The 23,687-nt window shown below is 43.1% G+C and overlaps 1 protein-coding gene across 4 annotated transcripts in view; it reads right to left on the reverse strand.

Moving 5' to 3' along the window:
* The window catches only part of ARHGEF3 (Rho guanine nucleotide exchange factor 3), a 305,569-nt gene that overhangs the window by 165,421 nt on the left and 116,461 nt on the right, over window positions 1-23,687 (reverse strand). Inside the window, exon 1 of one of the 4 annotated variants that reach the window (XM_019469997.2) lies at window positions 12,407-12,533. The exons of 2 other annotated variants lie outside the window; for them this stretch is intronic. In XM_019469997.2, the coding sequence (XP_019325542.1) occupies window positions 12,407-12,457 (51 nt within the window). In that variant the 5' untranslated portion in view covers window positions 12,458-12,533. Of the gene's footprint in view, window positions 1-9,713; window positions 9,792-12,406; window positions 12,534-23,687 lie in introns of those variants that run through there. One more of the 4 variants, XM_019470000.2, reaches the window with a different exon arrangement.

Here is a 23,687-nt window from a genome sequence, read left to right on the forward strand (position 1 = left end):
TGTGAAATGAGGGAGTCAGACCAGGTGACCTCTGAAGTCTCCTTCTAACATTGTTTGGATCTGTGACAACATGTGGCCAAAGAAAATGCTGAGTGGGGAATATTTCTAAAAATAAATAGGAGATTCTCAATTTGCCTCAAAATCATGGATTACAATCCTATCTGTAAAGAATATTTTTGAAACATAAGACCCCAGCATAGCCTAGTGAATTGCACAAAGAAGGTGACCCACAAATGCGTAGTGAATGAATGGACAAAGGCACCTTCCCTGAGCATCTTTTGAGGAAACAAGGCTAACGCCAGTATGACCAATGGTCAGTGAGAGAGAATAGAAAATTCAAGAGTTAGGAGAAGAAAGAAAGGGCAAAAAGGAGAGTGAGCAAGGGAGAGGGGACAGGAGAGAAAAAATAAACACACATAAATAGTCAATGCTGGTTATTCGCAGAAGTTACGTTCTATAAAGTCTCCTTGAACAGGGAGTTAATGAATGCAAGGCTGTTTCTGAGAGCCTCTGGTCACAATGTTTTCATCAACCAATCAAGACATAATCTTGTTTTGGGACACCTGGGTGGCTCAGCTGGTTGAGCGTCCGACTTCAGCTCAGGTCATGACCTCAAGGTTCATGAGTTCGAGACCCGCATCGGGCTCACTGCTGTCAATGTGGAGCCTGCTTCAGATCCTCTGTGCCCTCCTTTCTCTGCCTCTCCCCTGCTCATGCTCTCACCCTCAAAAATGAATAAACATTAAAAAAAAAGAAATGACTTACAAAAAAAGACATAATCTTGTTTTATGTGTATTTCTAATTAAAGACACCTTCTTTAATATACATTGTTGACTCACTTAACATTGAACTCACAGCCAAGAGCACTATAACTTGTGCCTGCAGGGATCCTACTGAACACATGTATTTTCTCTATAAGGCGCACTGCAGCCATCCTGTGCTTAGACAACACAGCACTGCTACACTCAGGGGCCATGTTAAATAATGAAATGAACAAGTAGCACAAAAATGTGAAAAACATGGTACTAAATAGACCATGAAAAAGACCCTTGTTTACAGCATAAGAGCGAAACAGTAAGGCAGGGTGTTACCTTGATTGACCTCAGGTGAGAACAGGCGTGTACAGTCATTCAAATTTTTTGCTACTCTATTCACCTCCATGAATGACTGCAAACGTGCTCTGGGTATTGGTTTGGGGGTTACAAACACATTTTAGCAAGCGGGCACATAAAGAATTTCTAAAGGATGAAGACTGACAGTATATGTGTGTGTGTGTGTGTGTGTGTGTGTGTGTGTGTGTGTGTGTGTGTGTGTGTGTGGAGAGAGAGAGAGAGAGAGAGAGAGAGAGAGAGAGAGAGAGAGAAGTAAAAAAAGAAATGCATGAAATGAGGAAATGAATGTTTCGCTCGAAAGAGCTTTGGAGTTCACGGTGGGGTCAGGCCCTGCACAGAGTGAGGAGAATAGTGTTACCATGTTGCTGTACCCCTCTCCCCACACCCTTTTTAATCCCAGAGACACAAAGATGCTTCAGGCAGGACTGGCTATATAACTTGCAGAACTCAGAGCAAAATGAAAATGTGGGGCCCCTTGTCCAAAAATAATTCTTTCAGATGAGCTACAGCAGAGCATTAAACTGCACATGTGGCCCTTCTGAATGGAGGAAGGACCCTAAGCACCCAAATAGGTACAGGCAGGAGAAGCAGGTCGTGGCTTCAGGCCCACAGGGAGGCCTGAGTCCGGTGAGGATATGTGGCTGGTTCAAAGAAGGCACTTTACCCCACACTACACTTCTTTGCCCAAAGCCTCAGGTCTTGTCTTACTGTCTCAGGCTGGACCTTACCCCACACACCAGCCCAGGTCAGGCAGTGCAGAAAAGCCCAATTTCTTTTCCTTCAGTGCAGATCCACCTGGCCCCAAGTTACAGCAAACACCATAAGAGCAAGAAGGGTTGACTGGGTGATTTCTATCTAAAATAAAGAGTAGAGGGGCACCTGGGTGGCTGAGTTGGTTAAGGGCCAACTTTGGCTCAGGTCATGATCTCACAGTCCGTGAGTTTGAGCCCAGCGTCAGGCTCTGTGCTGACAGCTCACAGCCTGGAGCCTAGTTCAGATTCTGTGTCTCCCTCGCTCGTGCTCTGTCTCTCTCACTCTCAAAACTAAATAAACATAAATTTTTTTAATAAAGAGTGGAGGGTCCCCAATTTTTTGTTCCTTCCTTATCCAGAAAACCAGAATACAGAAACTGCCTCTGTGTTCACACATTTACACACAGAAATGCGTGTGTTTCTTTGAGGCAAAGACTCTTTCTAAATTGTCTACAATTCAGACTTTAGTAACTTATGCTCCAAGGTGAGGAATGGGGGTAGGAATGACGGTGGGCTTGGGGTTAAAACAAGATGCCATTTCACACCCATCAGACCAGCAAAATTTAAAAATCTGACAACACTAAGGGTTGCAGAAATGGAGACTCACATAAGGTTGGAGGGAGGGTCACGGACTAGAGAATAGTTTGACCGCTTCCAGTCAAGCCAAAGACGTGCATGTCTTACTGGCCAGCGTCCCTCTTTCAGGGAGATACTCCAGAGTAATTCTTGCACGTGCTGGGCACATGACATCCATGCGCATGGATGGTTAGGGTGTTTATAAAAGCAAAGGACTAGAAATGACAGGAATACCTATTAGTGCAGAAGCTGAGGAGAGGACCTGCACCAACATCCCTGTCAGTCAAAACCAATCCATCAAGCAAGCTTCCTCTTTCACACATACCTGCCCAGACCATTTCTTTGCTCTCAGATGTATATCGTGCACATCAGCTCCAGCACCATTAGCTCATGCCTCCTACCTGACTACATTTGTATTCCAGAATCACATGGGGCCTTCATGCTTGCAGACCAGTAATTCTCAGATTTTTTTGTTTCAGGACCCCTTTACTTTTAAAAACTATTGAGGGCTCTGAAGAACTTTTGTTTATGTGGGTTATGTCTGTCAATATTTACAGCATTAGAAAATAAAATTAACATATTTTAATGAAAATTAACTATATTTTCAATGTTTATTTATTTTTGAGAGACAGAGACAGAGCATGAGTGGATGAGGAGGAGAGAGAGAGAGAGACAGAGACAGAGAGAGAGACACACACACAGAATCCAAAGCAGGCTCCAGGCTCTGAGCGGTCAGCACACGATGTGGGGCTTGAACTCATGAACTGTGAGATCATGACCTGAGCTGAAGTCGGATGCTTAACCGACTGAGCCACCCAAGTGTCCCTAACTATATTTCCAAGAACAAAAACACGGTGAGAAGAGCAGCATTGTTTTATACTTTTACAACTCTCTTTACTGTCTGGCTGCATAGGAGACAGCTGATTCACATACCTCCTTCTGCAATCAACCTGCTGTGATGGTTATTTTGGTAGATGCCTATGAAGAAAATCTGTTTTGTAGTGATAACAGTGAATTTCTAGGTCTTGGGGACTCCTAGGGTCCTTGGCTCACAATTTGTAAATCACTGTTTCAAGTCACTCTCCACTCTGCCAAAGTTGTCTTACACACAAACACCATCATGTCATTTCTTGCTTCCTTCAAACTGTCAATGGCTGTCTATGGTCCAAACTCTGCTCATAAACTCTTCCCATTTGGCCATTTCAGTGCCTACCCAAACTCTATTACTGCTCTATCTTATATACTGAGAACCCTGCCCACCACTGGGTGCGCACCTGTCCTGCTTGTTCATGTCTCTGAGCCTCGGCCTTCCTCCTGCCATAAGGACTCCTATGCATCTTTTACAAGTCAATCCAAAGGCCACCACCTCCTCTAGGAAGACTTCTGTGATTTACCCTTCTCTTAGAGTTTCCTCTTTGTGTGCCTTATTATTATTTTTTTTTTTTGAAGAGGAAATAGAGGTAATTCAAGTGCATGAGATTAAATTCCAAAAAGATACACTCTACAGTGATAAGCAGACCTCTCTCCCACCCAGCTATACCTTTCTCTCCCAGGAGAAAACCACTTTGATAGGCTCCTTCTGCCTTCTTCCAGAGCTGCTCTAGACATAAGTAAGCAAATCATGTCTTTTACCCAAATGGTGACATACTATATATACTGCTATATAGTTGCTTCACACCATATTTTGCACAGCCTTCCATGCCATCAAATAAAAATTGGCCTTGTTTTTTCAATAGTTGCCATTTACATTTTTCAAATGTACCATAACTTTTTTTATCTAGTCCCCCATTGACAGGGGATATGTGTGGTTTCTGATCTTTTGTTGCAGCAAATATCCTTCTACATAAACCAGTCAACACACACAAGAGACACTGTAGCATTAATATCTAGAAATGGAACTGCTGGGCCCAAGGGAATGTATATTTGAAATCTGATAAACATGGCCAAACTGTCCTCCAGAAAAACCATTCTAAGTTACCTTCCCACTGGCCACGCATGAAAGGTCCTGTTAACCTCACCAAACAGTGTTATCCAACTTTTTCATCTCTGTCAATGTGGCAGATGAAAAATGATATCATGTTCAAGTTTAAGTTAATATTTCTCTAATAAGATCAAATGTCTAGAGTTGTACTGTCCATATATGATAGCCTCTAGGTATATGTGGCTGTTGAGGCTTAATTTTAATTTATTAAAATTGAATAAAATTTAAAACTCAGCTCCTCAGCTGAACTAGCTACATTTTGAGTGTTCCCTAGCCACCGGTGCCTAATGGCCTCTATAGGAGACAGTGAAGATACCATCACCATAAAAAGCTCTTCTGGACAGTCTGCTCTAGACCTGTACTGTCTAATGACTACCATGAGCCATGTGTGGGTACTGAGCACTTGAAATGTGGCTAGTCTGAACTGAGATATGTTCTAAGTAGATAATACACACTGAATTTCGAAGACTACATATGAAAAAGAGAATGTAAAATATCTTCTTAATTTTCATGTGGATAACATGTTGAAATGCTAATATTTGGATATACTGGGCTAAATAAATTGTTACAACGAATTTCACCTGTTTATTTTTCTCTCTTTCCATGTGACTACTAGGAAATTTTATATTATGCATGTGACTCAAATTCTATTTCCATGGGACAACAATGCTCCAGAGAGCACAGTGCTCTGTTGAGACTTGGATTTTAGCATTTTTCTTTGTAACACAGAAATAAGCGTGTCACTACTGCTATAAAAAGAAAAACAGCTCGGGGAGCCTGGGTGGCTCAGTTGGTTAAGCGTACAACTCTTGATTTCAGCTCAGGTCATGATTTTGGCTCAGGTCATGATCCCGCCATTGTGAGATCAAGCCCCACATTGGGCTCCACACTGGGTGTGCAGCCTGCTTAAGATTCTCTTTCTCCCTCTGTCCCTCACCCACTCATGCTCTCTCTCAAAAAGAAAGAAAGAAAGAAAGAAAGAAAGAAAGAAAGAAAGAAAGAAAGAAAGAAAGAAAGAAAGAAAGAAAGAAAAAAACTCATCAGAATCTCTTCTTCTTCCTCGCCCTTCCCCACCCCATGCAGAAAGGGTGGGAACAAAAAAAGAAAGGGTGTGATGGTCCCGATGACGAACCATCAGCCCTGGAACAAACCAGTGCACTTCCCACCTGGGCGGCCACAGACAGGAACCAGTGGCATCGCTGACCCTGAGCAGGGACTGATTTCCTGGTGGCTGTTAAAACAATGCACCAGAGAACAAAGTGCCTTAGAGACTAAGAATAGAAGAATGGCTCCAAATAAGATTTGCAGGACTCTGCAGGAACAACCCTGTACCCACCCTAACCCGCCTTCCACCCTTGATTTGGCCTGGCCCCTTGGCTTGATGAATGTCCCTGTCTCAGCCCCAACCCTCCTGCATTCTCAGCAGTCTGTGCACATAGTTCTGGGTGATGACTGAGGGATGGAGTGGAAACGGGAGCCCAGGGAAAGCAGAGACAAGGGCTCTGCCCTAAAGAGCTCAAACCGTAATGGTTCTACAGTGGAGACATGGCATATGTATTTTTGTCATCTGTGTCTTTGACTTTGGATGTGAAAGTCAAGAAAACTCAAGTTTTGCAACATGATCCATAAATCTGATAGATCAGAATGACACTGTTTTCTGACCAGGTACTGAGGGAATAAGACTTAACTGTATCTGAGCATAAGTTACCTGCTTGGAAGAAAACATTATTATTATTATTATTATTATTATTATTATTATTATTAGCTATGTGCCTTTGAGCAAGTGAACTAAGCTTTCTGGGTCTTAGTATTATCTATAAAATAAAAGGGTTACCAAAGAAAATGAAAACACTAACTCAAAAAGATAGATGTTCATGTCTCTGAACATGTTTATAGCAGCATTACTTACAATAGCCAAGATATGGGAGAAACCAAAGTGTCCATCGACAGATGAAGGGATAAAGAAGATGTAACACACACACACACACAGAGGAATATTACTCAGTCATAAAAAAAGAATGAAATCTTGCCATTTGCAACAACATGGATGGAGCTAGAGAGTATAATGCTAAGTGAAACAAACCAGACAAAGAAAGACAAATACCGTATCATTTCACTTACATGTGGAATCTGAAAAACAAAAACCAACAGACTCTTAAATAGAAAGAACCAACTGATGGTTGCCAGAGGGGAGGTCATTGGGGGGGATAAGCAAAAGAGGTGAAGGGGATTAAGAGGTACAAACTTCCAGCTATAAAATAAGTCACAGAGATGAAAAGCATAGCATAGGGAACATAGCTGATAATATTGTAACAATGTTGTACGGTGACAGATGGGAATGATGATTATCATGCTGAACACTGAGTAACACATAGAATCGTCAAATCATTACCTTGCACGTCAACTACACTTCAGTGATAATTTTTTTTAATAAAAATAAATAAATAAAATAAAAGGGCTAGATTATATGAGCTTTCCTATCTCATCCAGTCCAAAAGATTTGTGATCTTATGCATATGCAAACAAGATATCACAACACCTTCATCCTTACTGTCTCAGTCACTTCAAAAACACCTTTGTGGGGGGGCCTGGGTGGCTCAGTTAGTTGAGCGTCTGGCTTTTGATTTCAGCTCAGGTCATGATCTCACGGTTTGTATGATCGAACTCCATGTGGGCTCTATGCTGACAGCATGGAGCCTGCTTGGGATTCTCTCTCACCCTCTCTCTCTCTTTGCTCCTCCCCCCACTTCAAAATAAATAAATAAACTTTAAAAAAAACCCACTCATTGGGCCAGCCATTAAAATGAGCCAAACCCTATGCCTGACACTGGCATACAACTATGGAAAAACCTCTCTTCCAATAGATGAAGTCCTTAAGAAGGGAAGGAAAGAGGAGGGGAGGGAATAAGAATGAATACTCACAGCAGAGTTCTTTACTCAGGGCCACCTGCCTGCACAGAAATTTTCACATCTCTGTGCAATTTTCTGAAGAAAATATTAAAAAATGGATATGACCTCCAAGAAGCAGAGGGCTAGTGATTGATAGAAACTATGATAAGCAGGTACCATGCTAAACTCTTAGTACATGATGGGTGATCGAAGCGTTAGCACCCAAGGCAGTGCACGAAGTGTATGGGAAGGAACACATGAGGGATGCAATCTGGACCTTCCTTGGTGCAAAGCCTACCTCTTTCTCCATATCAGAGATGATCTCTTTGTGCATAAACTCTCTCCACTACTGTGCCTTCACATCCCTCACATCAAAAGATGATAAGCATTTAACAGGCCAAAATAGTATGCCACTTGTTTGACCTGGGATGACTGTACCAGCCCAACCAGGAATTGGAGGATAGAAGGAGATAACCTTGTATGAAATATTCATCAGTAGTCAGCACTCCAGAGGTACCAGCAGATACTCATTCATTAGGTATTTATTTAGGACCTACCCCATGCCAGGCCTTGGATTAGATGTCCTCATCACCTTTGTCATTTATCATGACTGTACTTATCTTCCCCCAACATGGCAGAATGCTGCACATAAATGCAGGTTGAATGACTAAATAATGATGATCCCTGTAGTGGATTAATTTATTCTTCAGCAAACTTTTATACTCTCTCCTGACCTCCATGGGTTGCTACTGTGACTTGTTCTGGCCAATGGAATAAGGGTGGAAGGGACAGAGTACCAATTCTGAGCCTAGTTTTTCAGGGACATCAAATATTTCTGTTTGCTCCTCTGGGAGCTTCTGACTTCCACCGGGGAAGAATATATGTGTGGATACTTAATGGACCCGTGTGAGGCAGACCGCCCCCATCAACCTGCACGCCTATAAGCATAAGAGCGAATGCTTGCTATTGTTTGCCACTGAGTTGGGGGTAGTTGTTAATTAGCAAAAACTGACTGAAGATGGTCTCCTTGACCCACATCCAGAGATTTCAGGCAGAGAGTGTTCTTGGCTTCTCTTCTCGTTAAGGAGGTATTTCAGCAATTGGATTATTTCATGGCTCTCTCTACCCCATTTTCTCTGGGCTGGTAGTGTCCCATTCAAAAAAAGACAGTAGGCACTACAAAGACCCATAGTGTGGGTATCTTGGCACCTGGCACAGAGACAGGCCCAAAGGAGGTTCTCAGGCACTGCCTGGTGAATGAAAAGGTGGGCAGACTATTCATTCTTGTGGGATGAGCACTGTGAACACCAGTAGCAGGCAGCAACCTGGGCCTCGGATGCTCAGAGACACCAAAGTGCAGGAAGTGGACCTGGGGCAGACACCATATCACTTCAGACCACATGCAGTAGACCTAGATGTGTTTACTATCATGTGTTTTAAGAAACACATTAGAGCACTGAGTGACTGCAGGACTATTCCTCTTTAGAATGAGCCGAAGTTAAAAAATAACAAATAACAACTGGACAATTTAAAGAGAAACAGTAAGTGAAAAATAATAGTACAAGTAGAATATGGAAATGAGAAAAATTTGACTGAAGTCTAGGAAACACTGACCCAGCTCAAGTCTCATTTTTCTACAGATCACAACTACGATCATAGCTAGCATTTTTGAGCACTGACAAGATGTACTGTTTTAAGGGTTTCACAGGTATTATTTTATAAACTCCTCATACTAACTGAGGCAGATACTGCCATGTATCCATTTTGCAGGTGAGGTGATTGAGGCTCAGAGAGGTAAAGAACTTGCCCAAGGTCAAGCGGCAGTGAGGGTTTGAACACAGATGGTTAATCTCCAGGATCCAGGTTCTTAAAGGAGATGTCTCCATTGGAGAACTTGGTACCCAGTGAGGTTCTTCATTACCCAAGGTTAACTGCAAAACCTAGACCTTGAACCCCAAACTCCCGACTCCCACCCAGCTCCTAATACTGCTCCATGAGAAGCAAGCGCTAATGACAAGAACACCTGGGGTTTCTGGCCGGGGCTGGGTGGGGTCTGCAAGAAACAAGGGAGACAGGTGGTAAACACCACAAGGAAGACTTGGAAGGGAAGGGCTGAAGACATAAACAAGGTTGCCAAACAGAGGCAGATGCTCAACAGATGCAGAGGAGCTAGAATATGGACAGAATTATTCAGAAAAAGAGGGCCGACAGAGCAAGGCTCGGCCCACAGGGGCTGCTTCCAGAGCTCTTCCCAAGAGACCCACCCACCCTGGTCAGCATCAGGAACTGGTTTCCCTAAGTGACATCCACATAGTCTATATTTAGGTCCTAAAGTCACCCATTGTTTCTGTCTTGGTGGACACTCGGGGTCACCACCCTGACCTTGCCCTCTCCGAGTCATACCTCTGAGTGTTCTATCAAGAGAGGCCTTTTTAGGATCTGGTTTGAATCAGCTTCCCCTTTCATGACTCCCCTTGGTGTTCTGCGCAAGCTGTAAAAACATGGCTGGAATCAGGGTTTTAAAATGAAGCACTGACTAGGGGTGCTTGGGTGGCTCAGTTGGTTAAGCATCCGACTCTGGATTTCGGCTCAGGTCACAATCTCATGGTTTGTGAGTTCAAGCCCCTTGGGATTCTCTGTCTCTGTCTCTGTCTCTCTTTCTCTCTCTGCCCATCCCCTGACTGTGCTCTCTCTCTCTCTCGGAATAAATAAACTTAAAAAACATGAAGTATTGACCTTCTGTGGAGTATGCTTCCTTTCCCCCACAAAATCAAACCAGGGTCATGTTCATCTCTGTAGGTAAGATGTTTCACAGCCCTGGTGTCGCTAAGCCTTTACACACTCAGGCTTCATGTCCCTAGTGGCCACCAACATTCTACGGTCAATAAGACCTGGGACATGGATCACATTTGCTGAGTGCTGGCTCTGTGCTAGGCACTGTCATGAGTCATTTCACTTATTCCTCATGACAATCCTATAAAGTAGGCACTATTTATTATCCCCATCTTACAGAACATAAAACAGATTCACATTTGGTAACATGCCTAGGATCACATGGCTAGTAAGAGGCAAAGTTGGGATGCAAACCTACATCTGTGTGGTCCCAGAACCCATGTCCTTAATCATTACACTCTACCATTTCCCCTCCATTGCAGAACTACTTTGGCCAAATCTCAGAAGATGGATTTATGAGATTTCTCCTCCATAATCTCCGTAATTGGATTATGGATTACGAGGTTTCTCCCGTCCCTTTCTCTACACCACATCCTCTTACCAATTGACCCTCCCACACCCAGCCCCAATTCCTCCAGACTCTTTCTCTGGGGACTGTCAGAACCAAGAAATAAAAATTTATTCAGTAATAGTTTCAAGAGCAAAATAAAGGTCAACAGTCACCCAGCCAGTTACATTTTAAATTCCTGTTGACGTCCTTGGGAAATGTATGTTCAAATGTACTCATTTAACTTCCAAATAGGAGAGATATGAGGATTCTTTTTTACTTTTTGTGGAAGATATTTGCATACCTTAGATTCATGTCAGAACTAAAATGAGTTTAGAGAAATTTCCATTTGACAGGTAGGGAAGCTGAGTCCAGAGAAGGTAGTGATTTGTCTAGTTGTCTCTTAGGTAGCCGCTAATTGGATCGTAGCAAACATCCACTAAAAGGGGCTGATTTGCCAAAGGATAAGAAAGCAAAGTGTTACTGAGATGCTGCAGGTGGATGTGGAAAGGGCCCCATAATGGAAATCCTCATGTAGCACCTACTGGCTATGAATGTCATTTTTGGATCCATTCTGCCTAAGCTTGAAGCCTGACCCACTGCTCACCAGCTAGGTGACCTTGAGAAAATTATTTGTCCTCTCTATATATCAGTTTTACCATGCTGAAAATAATAATAGCTGACTGTATAGTGTTGTAGGAATTTTGTGAACATGGGTAAGTGCTTACTAACGTGAAAAGTATCTAATAAATGCCAGCTAATATTGTATTATTTTTATTTATGTTGCATTAACTATCACTAAACTGTCCTAAGTCATTTTAAATGCTCTCAATTTCTGTATCTCAAAGACTCAAAAATGATTCTCTATCAGGTTAGCCAACAGCTGGATGAGTCAGATGGGAAAAGAGAAGAATGACAAAACCACCCAAATCACAAGAAAAGATTAAAAATGTATGCCTAGAATAATCATATATGAAAGTTGGAATTAGCACTACAAAAATCAGTCTCAGGATTCCGGTGAGAGAAACAGAAAAAGCAACAGACATTTTCTTTGGAAAACAGGGGTAGCTTATCCAAAGCTAAACACCTACCCACAAACAAAGAACAGGGACAGAGGGAGTAACCCATCAGGCCTCCTAACCTACTCTTTAGTCTATAAAATGTAACATTTCCAGACGTTCCTTTAGATATAACCAAACCAGGCACCAACACTCTTTAATGAGAACACCAGTGAGTCTGAATCTCCCCTGATAATATCTGACTTCATCTTCTCAATGATGAACACATTGAAAATACCGAGACTCACTTTAAGGAAACCTACAAAAAAGTTGTTCCAAACAGAATGAACTTCCAAAATTGACTTCAGCCATCTTTCAACCCAAAGGAGAAGAGAAGATCTTGGAAATACACTTTTAAAAACTCCCCAAACAAAAACACCACAGGCCAAATGCATCCTTTCCCCCCCCTTTTCCCCTCTTAACTGAAAACACATCTCTTATAAAAATTAAAATACTAGCATCCTGGAACAAAGAGCGAAAGTCACCCCACACCCTACACACACACTCTCCTCCAATCACAGATGCTAAAGGAAGCCCTAACAGCCAGGCACTCACTTAACTCACTATCTCCACCAAGCAACCATTTGTGGTCTTAAACACAACCACACAGCTCTTTCCTGATTCACACTAAAGTGACACAGAAGTCCCTCTCCATCATCCCAGGTGCTTTGAACAGCAGCTCCTTGCTCATTTTCTTGGGAGGTAAAAGGCATTTTCGCCCTCCCACACCTCAGTTCCTGGCACCACCCAGCCAGGCAGGCACGGGTGGGAGTCGGGAGCTGGTCCACCCCTGGCTGGCTCTGCCGCAGGGAGCTTACCTGAGCCCGGACAAAGAAGCAGCACCACACCATGGGGCGCTCCGACCTCATCCACGCAGAGTCCCCCGCCCCTAACTGCAACGGAGCCCAGCAGACGGGATTCTCTGAGCTGAGCAGAGCATGGTTTCCCTGAAGGAACTCCTCCCCGCCACTTGGGCTGCATGACAGGAAGTGACAGGGGGCCATCAGTTAAAAGTGTCAGAAGCTGAGACCACATCAGCCAAAGCTCCCCACCTCCAGCGGTTTCCTCGCCTGCTGCTGCTTTTTCAGAGCACTCTGCCTTCAGGCATTCAGAGGCACACCAGAAATTCAGCGTCTGGCTGGCAATCCCCAGAAACAATGCTCACTGGGCCCCCACCTAAAGCCATGCTGGGCACTCCCGGCAGCTCTAAAGAAAGAGTTCGCTGCTAGAATCTTGGGCCTTGAGTCTGGAGCTTTGCAGACCGAAACCCAAACATCAGTCTGAGATGGAGAGAGAAGGGACGCTGGGAGAACTCTGTCTTCAGAGCGGAATCAATAGTCCACTTGAACTTAACCCAAGAGGTAGCAGCCCAGCCCAGGACACAGAGCCCTCACTGAATCCCAATTTCATAGCAACTAATAAATGAGAGTGGTGATAAATACCACACCCATCCGTTTCTTTTTTCTTTCTTTTTTTTTTCCTGAGACAAATCTTCTCTTCAGAGTCCCCTTCAAAATAGCTGCCTCTGGAAACCTCCCTTTCCACTTTTGATGTGGATCACAAAAGGCCTTACTGCTTTTCTCAGAGTTATTATGGGAATAACTCATGGCTGAAAGTTCTCATTTTATGAAACGGGGTCTTTTCACAAGGATGAACACCTTGCCCGGGTCACCTGCTTTTTACAAAACCCAGACTCCTTGGGTGACACAGATTGTCTCACAGCGACCTGCAGTTTCAGGTGAAAACCCCTCTCCACAAACAATTCAACACCCTCACCCTCCTTACGTGGTACCAGTGGGTCTCAGATCCAAGGAGACATAATTCTGGTGCAGCTTTCCATGATTTGTTTTCAGTTTTCAGTTTTCTAGTGGAGTACTATTTGATCTGCAACTCTTAACTGCAAAGATTCAGGCAAAGGTTTCCCCGAGGCTGTCTTACAAATGCACAGACTTTTAAGAGCCTGCACTTGTCTCAGCCCTGAGCAAAGTGGGGGACCCAGCAAAGAGAGAACGAGCTTCAATCCAAGACTCAACTCTAGAGCGGACAAGAAAGCAGGCTCTCTCCATCCTCACGCTGCAGTGACCTGGTGCCTCACAGAGGGCCTCTGAAGAGTGCATTTGGCCCTGCAGACGTTACAGAAGAAGGCACTGGGCTCTGGAAGCACAAAGATGAACCACTGATGATCAGAGAGCGAATTAAAGGCTGCCAGGGTTTGCAAGAAAAAATACTGAGGGGGCCAAGAAATAGCTGAGCTGAGCAAATGTATTTTTTATGGGGACAAAGTCTGGGAAGGTGTCTCAGAGCAGGAGACACACGGGCAGAAATCTGAGGGGCTTTCTAGGTAGAAGAACTGGCAAGGGCAACAGCAGGAAAGTGCAGATCCACGGGGTGCTTTGCAAGAAAAGCAAATGCTTTGAAAGCACTGCTCTGACAGACTTGGGTCTTGCTTCAAGGAGCCTGAAGGTGTCCTATCTGTTTGGAGAAAGAAGGAAGTGAAATCACCGTGAAAAAGCTCAGCCCTTTCAGGCAACCACCTGGGTCACCTCAAAGCCCACATGTGGTGAGCCCACATGTGGCACTCAGGAAATACTTGGCGATGCATGTCAAAAAAACCCCCCAAAAACAGCAGTGCCCACAAAAGGTGGGCTTCAGCTCAGTCTTGGGATCCCCTATTTACAAAAGTCTGACTCTCCACAAAGCAAGCCTGGGGTAGGTGGTGGCTAGTCGGGGAGGGAGGGAAGGTGTTCCTAAAATGGCCTCTTACCCTAGCCTCCTGCATAGAAAGGGGTCTGAATTCTTACAGGCCTGTAAACAAGCTGAGATTAGCCAGCTCTGGAAACAGCTCAGCTAATGAAGAATGTCAATCTCCTGAGGACCCATGGAGATTCCCAGAAGCCCAGCCACTACTCTGCTGGAGGATTTTCAAACAAGCCACTTAATTGAGCCCCAGAAACCAGGGCCAGGATCACCCCAATGAGGATCCAAAGGAAATGTGAAACGACCACGGCACACTAGACTTTATTTCTTTTCTAGGGGAGGAGGGCACATTCACATCAACGGATCTGAGAATGATGAAGCCTGACTTCTGGCTGCTAACTATGAATAAGAAAGAAGAACCGAAACCCGTGGGCTGCAGCACTTCGTGGAAGAGGTGGAACTTGAGTGGGTCCCAGGGCAGGTAGCAGTGAAGGAGGCAGGAAGGGCAGGAGAGCCAGCAGGTGCCCTGGCAGAGGAAAAGGAAGGAAAGAACAGGGCACAGCCATTTCCTCTCACAGCCCTGCTTTGACTAGAAGCAAGAAATTGGTCCACGCAGAGGGCACCTTGGAGGAAACTTTCAATAATAAGATGCTCCTGCTGTTCAGAGCTCAAGTTCATTTTTAGCTTTATAATGGCAGCTTATAAAGGAACAGTAAATTGGGTTTTCTCTCCATGGCACCTATGATACTACCAAGCATTCAAACATGTTTTTCTACTGATTTTTAAATTTTAATTTTTTTTAAGTTTATCTATTTATTTTGAGAGAGAGAGCACAAGCAGGGGAGGGGCAGAGAGAGGGAGAGACAGAATCCCAAGCAGGCTCCACGCACTGTCAGCACGGAGCCTGACACGGGATTCAATCCCATGAACCGTGAGATCATGACCTGAGCCAAATTCAGTAGTTGGACGCTCCATTGACTGAGCTACCCAGGCACCCCTAATTTTTAAATTTTAAAAGTAACATGGCATCATTATAATACATTCAAACCATACATAAATATATAGCGTAAAAAAGTGAGTCTTCCCAAAGGACCTGATTTTTTCGTCCACCCCAATCCCACTTGCCAGAGGCAACCATGTCAAAGCCAGCTGTCAATAAAGGGGGATATAAACCCAAAAGCCTTCAGTGCCAAGGGTCAGGTACCTGAAAGGAAAGCCGGGGTGGGCCCTAGGGCACCACTGAGTGTATTGGCCCTCAGTCAGCTCCAGCTTACTGGGGGCCAGACATTCCAACTTTTCAAGAGAAGCTGGAAACTCCAGGTTAATACAAAATCTCACAATTTTTAAAATGCTGGCAACAAATTCTTTATTTTAAAAAGTGACAGAAGACCATGGGGGAGGGGATGGAAAAAAAAATGGTTAGAGAGGGAGGGAGCCAAAACATCAGAGACTCTTAAAAACTGAGAACAAACTGAGGGTTTATGGGGGGTGGGAGGGAGGAGTGGGTGGGTGATGGGTATTGAGGAGGGCACCTGTTGGGATGAGCACTGGGTGTTGTATAGAAAACAATTTGACAATAAATTTCATATAAATAAATAAATAAATAAATAAATAAATAAATAAAATAAAAAGTGCTATACAGGCCACGCAAAACACAGGTGCTGACTGGATTTGACCCAAGTGCCACCAATTTGGCAGTTCTTCCAGACATTTCCTTCTGTCTAAACACACACAAGTTGCTGTGTACACACTTTATTTTTTGTTTGTATTTTTCAAAAATGGAATGGTAACATTATCCTGCCATTTGCTTTTTTCACTTAACATCCAGAGCATCCTTCCACCTCATACACATTTTAGACCCATACTGCAGAGCACGCTGTGGTATGGAAGTACCTGAATTCATTAGCCCCTGGCCTGTGAACATTCTGCAAACATGAAAGATGCACTTGAAATGTCGCCTCTCAGTTACTTAGTCTTAGCTCCGTCAACACTGAGAACATAATTCATGATGAAAGTGCACCTGTGTGCAGATATTAAAACATCCTGAAGCCACAATTACTAAAACTATAAACGGTGACTGCAGATTTTTTATGTTTTCATAGGGGAACTTGCTCTGCCGTTTTTCACTTGACCTTCACAAGTGTCCTGAGAGAGGACTCACTGTTATCTCTACTGTACAGATTTTTAAAAACTGAGACTCAAACAGGTGGCAGGAGCCTGCCCAAGAGAGCCTAGAGGTGGCAGGGTCAGGAGTGGAGCCTGGGTGGGCTGACTTCCAAGCTCCTGTTATATGCATACAGCCTCTGGAGCAGACAGCCAGAAACCTGCCACAGGATATTCTGGAATTTGACATATAATAAATGTTGGACTGCAAACCACTGGAGGAGAAAAGGATCGCTAACAAATGGGATAATTCATTTCTTGGAAAGAAAGCCTCCTTTTAAAGCTCTACTTCACACTATCCAAAATAAATTCTACATAGATCAGATCAGAGTGAAATGCTAAAAAGAAAAAAAAAAACCTATGAAATTCTGGGGGCGTAGGTTCTCAGGGTATAATGTTTTTCTTTAAGTGTGTGGAGCTGAATCATTATATATTTATAATGGGGAAATACCCATTAGGGACCTATAATGCAAAAACTGGCCCCTGTTCTCCAACATCTGGTTAAATAACCATACTGCTGGCACCTTCGTATTGGACGTTAAAGAAACTAGTGCCAGAATGCAGACCTACCTAAGACACTACCACATGCTTCTTCATGATGCTGGAATTCAAAGTGATATGTTTCCCTGGGCTGTCATTCTATATAGCTCACAGCATTTTCTGTTGAGAAGTTTCAAGCAGTTTTCTCACCAAAAATGTTACAAGAAACATATTCATCAGGGTTGTGATCAGTTCATTTATACAAAATAAAATGGTGAACGTTCAGTAGAACTGACTTCATTAAAAGCTGGTGACTAATGGGGGTTTTCTCCATTTGAATTTTACTCTGGTTCTTCAATCCCTTTCTTATTTTGTACCCAAGAAGCCACAGGTTTCACAAAAGCTTGGTCTTGGCTAGGAATTTCAGGGTCTTTGACCATATTCCATTTGAAGCCTGACATTTTAAAATGATTCCACAAACTGAATGGAGAAATCGGTAGTGACCCAATCTCACAAAAATGGGATAGTAGCAGGAATCAGATTAAAATGGTGTATTGCACATTGATTTAACCAAGTCTCCAGTATCCTAAAATCATTATTTCACAGATCTTAGGCTTTGGAAGCTGTTATCGAATTCAAGTAAGACTAAGAAAAAGCAAAAATTTGTGTCATGATGGGCAGGGGAGGTAGGGTGATACTGGTTGGTGTTACTAGGTTGAGATGAAGGCAAAATGCATAGCAAGTCAGTGAGAAATAAACAGAACTTTCAAGTATTTAGAGCCTGGAAGTTACTTGTGGTCATGCACTCTTACTGAATGCCTTCATATTTACTCCTCAGTGTTGGCAATGTGGTTAATCCAAGCAAAACCTGAACAACTACTCTGGCCTCTTCACCATGAATCACTGACAAATGGGGGGTCCAGATCCCATTCTAAGCCAAAGCTGGCTGGATACAAGATGGTTTAACTCAAGAGACTTCTGACCATTTAAAAATGTTGATGCTGTTCTAGAGCCCTGCTTAATATCCCAGCTCAACAAGATTACAAAATGATGAGAAGAATGTGGGAGCAAACCTGGCTGCCCAAGGTCAAGAATGAATAAATAGAAAAGTCTTCATCTACGGTTTCAACACAAGCACTAAAAATAAATGAGGCTTGAACATGGAAGCCTCAACAGACTGCTAATCATGGCTAATCTTGGATGCTTATCTTGCTGGTTTGTTACGAGCAATAGCTGGAGCACTGTATTTTTTCTCTCAAAACAAATCTGAACTTTTATAATCAAATTCCTCACATTATTTTGGCAACCGGCACATCGACAGCTATTTTAAAAAAGCAAATGAGAAATACAGAGAGCTGCCTTCTGATGTGTGCTGTGAAGCGGCCACAGGTCTGGTCTCTAGGGCCCCACCTCCTTTATGAACACAAGCAAGGATAGCCTGAAGAACTTGCACATGCCACAGATGGGGCACTAGCAAATAAGCCCATTCAATTCATTGCTCAGAAACACGAACACCCTGAGTACAGCTTTTTCAAAGGACTGTCAACACCTCTTTGTTATACTGTCAGTTAAAAGTGAAACTCCAGTGGGTTGCTGACCTCTGCCCGATTCTTAGAAAAAAGAAAGGCTTAAAAACTGATTAGCTGATAGCTATCAGCCAAAGAGCTTCCTTACTTGGAAATGAGAGTTACTATTTGGCGTTATACTGTCAAGATTGATTAGAAGTGGAAAATCTGAATATGAGCAGTGGTATTCCTAACACCTGAATACTCAGGAGGATTTTAAAAAGGAATGTGCTCGTATCGAAAAACAAGTCTTGACAAACTTAATTTCTGAATTAAAAATATATAACAAAAGTAGAAATAACTTTTATAAAACAGTTTTTCATCATTATTTTCACTCCAGATTTCTCTGTAAGGATAATCTCTGGGAACAGCTTAGCTGGCTGCAACAATGAACAGCAAATTGGTGCAGAAGCTCTGTGATCTCTGGCTCTACCATTGACTAGTTGAATGACCCGGTAACTCCCTTCTTAGCTTCCTTGACCCTTAGTTTCCTCATCTGTGAAACAGGAATAATGATTCCATTATCCCTTGAGGGGTTGTAGAGAGGTCTGTAGGAATCTAACTGATACATGTGTTTAAAAGCAGAACAAAAGATGATGAGACCACTGGGGATCATTATACTATTCTTTCCATTTTTGCATGAGTTTAAATTTTTCATAATAAAATAGTTTTTCAAAGACCAAAGAAAAGGGGTGGGGGAGGGGCACCTGGATGGCTCAGTCAGTTAAGCATCCTACTTCAGCTCAGGTCATAATCTCGCAGTTTGTGGGTTCAAGCTCCGCACTGGGCTCTGTGCTGACAGCTCAGAGCCTGGAGCCTGCTTCAGATTCTGTGTCTCCCTTTCTCAACTGGTCCCCTGCTCATACTCCGTCTCCCTCTCTTTCTTTCAAAAATAAATAAACTTAAAAAAAATTTTTTTAAAGGCCAAAAAGAGCACAGTCGTAATTTCTGTACTTATTTTTTTTCAAGCAGACAAGGAGGTTTTTTGGTGTAATTATGGACATTGGTTCAAATTTTCCTCCTAGCAAGTTGAAAAGTTGGTACCAAATCTGAAATAATTTTATTTTTATCCTGATTTGAATGACAGCTGTCACAACTGGACACCTAAGAAGAAAAAGGCAATGGAAGTTTGCAATTTCCTGTTTCCCTTCTTCATTCCAATAGAAAAAAACAAAAATATGAAGGTGGTGAAAACTTAAGTCCTATTTACTTTTTCAATGTTATAATGCGGACTTCCTTGAAATCCCCGTGTCTCTCTCAAAACTTCAAGACTAATACAAAAACACCTCCCAAGAAAATATCAAGAGATTGAAAAAGTGTCTTCCCCTGTGATTCAGAGCATTCATTCTGCCTACAGCACAGTGAAAGTGGTTTTTTGTTTTATTTTGGTTGGTGTGTATCCATGTGTGCTTGAAGAGTAAATACTGCCATTTTTTTCCTTAAATCAGAATCAGAAAGGCATCACCCAAACCAGCAAACCAAGAGGGGAGTACTCAGAAAAGGCTTCCAGCTGTCACCCAAGGGAAGTTCAGTGCCTTCTCCCTGGTTAGTGCTCTGTCCTGGAAACTGTCCCTTTAAGTCAGACTTCCTGGTAAGGCTCAGAGATTTCCGCATGCAGCTTCCTGGAGACGGTGTAAGATAAACAATAAACTTTGCAGCAAAATCTTGGACAATAAGCCCCACGTGGCCATAACAAGAAGCAATTATAAGCTCTGACAATGGCTAGGACATTTCCAACAGGAATGCAAATCTGTGATAAACATGGGGGAAACATGTTACCCCACACACCTGCACAAATTAAACTAATTAAAAAAAAATAGTTCCTAGCCTCTCAACGGATTGAGAAATAGTTGCTTCCAAATTTGGCACTATTTTTCTTAAATCATTGTCTAAGAGAAAGGCAGTCTGGACTTTCTTAAAGTGCTACCACCTATTGATGAAAGCTGCTGAGGCCAAGGGACTCTCCATGAGTCACTTAGTCCATATGTCTCTGTGAGGGACATTTATCCCTCTGGACACTCTGCAGTTCAACGGTCTTCCTAGGTTTGGGAAAGCCCCAACCCACGAACGAGAGCTCTTGTTCTACCAAAAGAGATAAGGATGCCACACACTTTCTTTCCCAGCCTCCCTTGCAGCTAGGGAATGAGAGCAGGAGCTAAGCTCAGCCAATCAGATACCCGGACCCCAGACTTGGCATCAAAAGCTGTGCGAACAGCAGGGACACTGCAAACTCTATTCCTGTGGGGGTGGCAGCAGCTCACAGTGGCAGCAGTGAGTGCTGACTGAACAGCCACATTAGTTGGCACAACCCATGCTATCTACATCCACCCAGCAGTGGCAGCAATGGTGTGCTTGTAGGAAATGTTTGGTGGTGTAATTGGAGGTTGTTCCTGGTTTCCTAATACTTCCCCAATTTTCTGAGTGTCTTATATCCTGTAATAAATAATAAATTCCTTTTCTGCTTAAATCAATCAGAACTGGGTTTTGGGGCACCTGGGTGGCTTGGTCAGTGGAGCATCCTACTTTAGCTTAGGTCATGATCTCATAGCTAGTGAGTTCGAGCCCCACATTGGGCTCACTGCTGTCAGCACAGAGCCTGCTTTGGATCCTCTGTCCCCCTCTCCCTATGTCCCTCCCCTGCTGGTGCAATCTCTCAAAACAAAAACAAAGATAAACCTGGGTTTTATTGCTAGGGGTTAGTTCATATACACAGAAAACAAGATAGGTTAAAGCTGAAGTCATCCAAAATCTGATCCCACAGAATGATTCTGAGCATAAGCATTGAATCACTTCTTTCACATTTCAAATTCAATCCAAACACTGTCCCTTGGCCCAAAAGACCCTACATCAATTGGCCTCTGTCTCCTCCCTAGACCTTACCTCATTGTATTTTCCCTCCTTCTCCCAAGCTCTGGTCACACTTTCTGTTCCTCATCAAGGTATTTCCTGCCCCAGGGCCTTTGTACGTGTTCTCCAGAAAACTCTTTCCTCCAAATCTTCACAATGCAGCAGGATTCTTCTCATAGTTTGGTCCCAGCTTACAGGAAACCTTCCCTCCCAAGCTGCCTAATGGATCCCACTCCCCCGTCCCACCATCTTATCCTCTAAATGACACCCTGTTGATTCTCTTTCCAGCATATATCCTGTGATTGATTAATGTATTTAATTATTAATAACATTAACAACCACCACTGATTGGAAGCCTGCTATGCACCAGACATTAAACATTTCATTTTATGACCACTCTATGAGATAGGTACTTTTATTATCCTTAGCTTATATAGATGAGGAAGCAGGTTCAGAGGGGTTAAGGAAGTTGTCCAAGCTCAGCAGTGGTGGGATAGGGATTTGAATCTAGGTCTGTAACATGGCTCATTACCACAGCGTTCATTCAAGCAGTTGTCTGATAGCGACTAAACGAACATCAACCACAGTGTAGACTCTGCAGCAACAGGACAGACTCCGTTCTCATGGAGGCTACAGCCTGATGTTCCAGCTCTATCACCGGTTCTTCTATTATCCACAGACCCTGCTTAGGGAAGAAACGCAGCCAGGCGTGTGTAAAGAGGGCACAGGGGTCCTTCGTGCAACACAAAAGTGCCCAGCTCTGTACTCAAAGCGTTGGGCATACAAAAATAGCACAGGAGAACTCATGGGCCAGAAGGAATGCAGAACTGCAAACAATGCTTTGCTGCTCAATCTGTTGTGTTCCATGGCTTGGAATAGCAGGAACACTGAGGAAGCAGCCAGGGACAATTCTCAGGTTCCCCCCAGCAAAAGAGCTATTGGAGCAGTTCATTAGGGATGTGTAGGAGGTGCCAGGCTGAGGAGAGGGTAGCCAGAGCAAAGGAGAGAGGTGGGGAGATGTTTAAAGAGCTGTGGCAGGGATGGGGTATGAAGGCTGGGAGATGAGAAGGTTGGAGCCAAGGTAGAAATTCCAACTGTATCCTGTGGAAAATGGCGAACAAGAACAAGATTTTCAGCAAGAACAGACACACGACCAGATATGAATTCTATTTGTTAAGAACAGGGGCCATGACTATATGATACGGGTGATATGTCTTTGCCCCTTATTTCCCATTTTAAAGTACACATATATATCAGCTCAAAGCCAGGAATTTAACAACAACAACAAAATTCCATTTCTATGATTCCTAACTCCCTCTCCTTGCTGAATGAAAAGTGAGATAAATTTCCTCTCCCAACAGGAGTTAAGCACAGCCATTCTCTCCCAGAATGTGAAATTACACAGAGCTCTCACATCACTAATTTATGGAGAAAAGAAGGAATTCCCCGCCACTTGACTTTACAACTCCAATCACCTTTGCCCAGATTCTCCCAGTGTGATAACAGGAACCTCACCTCTGGGTTGTGTCATTATTAAAATGAAAGGCTGATTTTTATTTTTTTAAAAATGTACAAGGTTGAGGCACATATGGCCTCCTGTGTTGAATGAGCACCTGGGGCTTGTGAGAAGGGTCCTCAGAACCACCCTCTGAGGCTAGGTAAGGCCAAGCACATAGTAACAGGCCCTCGTTTGCGGCTGAGGAGGTCTGGGAACCCCAAGGCCAGCCAAGGTGGCGGGGGCATAGCATCTGGGAAGTAGACTGGAAATCAATGAAAGCAGCTTAGCACCGAGGTTAGGAATAGACATTCTGAGTCAAACAACCCAAATTCAAACCCCAGTGCTATGCTTACTCTGTAACTTCTGATGATTTATTTAACTTCTCTGTACCTCCATTTTATCATCTGTCAAATGGGGGTAATAAGAGAATCCACCACACAAGGCAATATAAATTTATATTTTAATATAAATGTAAATTTCCATTTAATTAAATGTTAAATTTATATTTAACATAGAAATATGTTATATTATACATAACATTATGTAATATAGTAAATAATAATGTTATTATCACCTACTCTAACCCAATTTGAGAAAGAATTTGTCAGGAGGCCTGGGTGGCTCAATTGGTTGAGCGTCTCACTCTTGATTTTGGCTCAGGTCCTGATTCTAGGGTTATGGGATCGAGCCCCACATCGGGCTCTATGCTCAGCATGGAGCCTGCTTAAGATTCTGTCTCTCTCTCCCTCTACCCCTCACCCCTCTCTCTGTCTCTCAAAAATTAAATAAATAAATAAATAAATAAATAAATAAATAAATAAATAAAAGAATTTGTCAACAAAAATGAGA

This window comes from Panthera pardus, unplaced genomic scaffold (genome assembly GCF_024362965.1).
Source record: "Panthera pardus isolate Hobbes unplaced genomic scaffold, ASM2436296v1 HiC_scaffold_8, whole genome shotgun sequence".
NCBI classification, from domain to species: domain Eukaryota; kingdom Metazoa; phylum Chordata; class Mammalia; order Carnivora; family Felidae; genus Panthera; species Panthera pardus.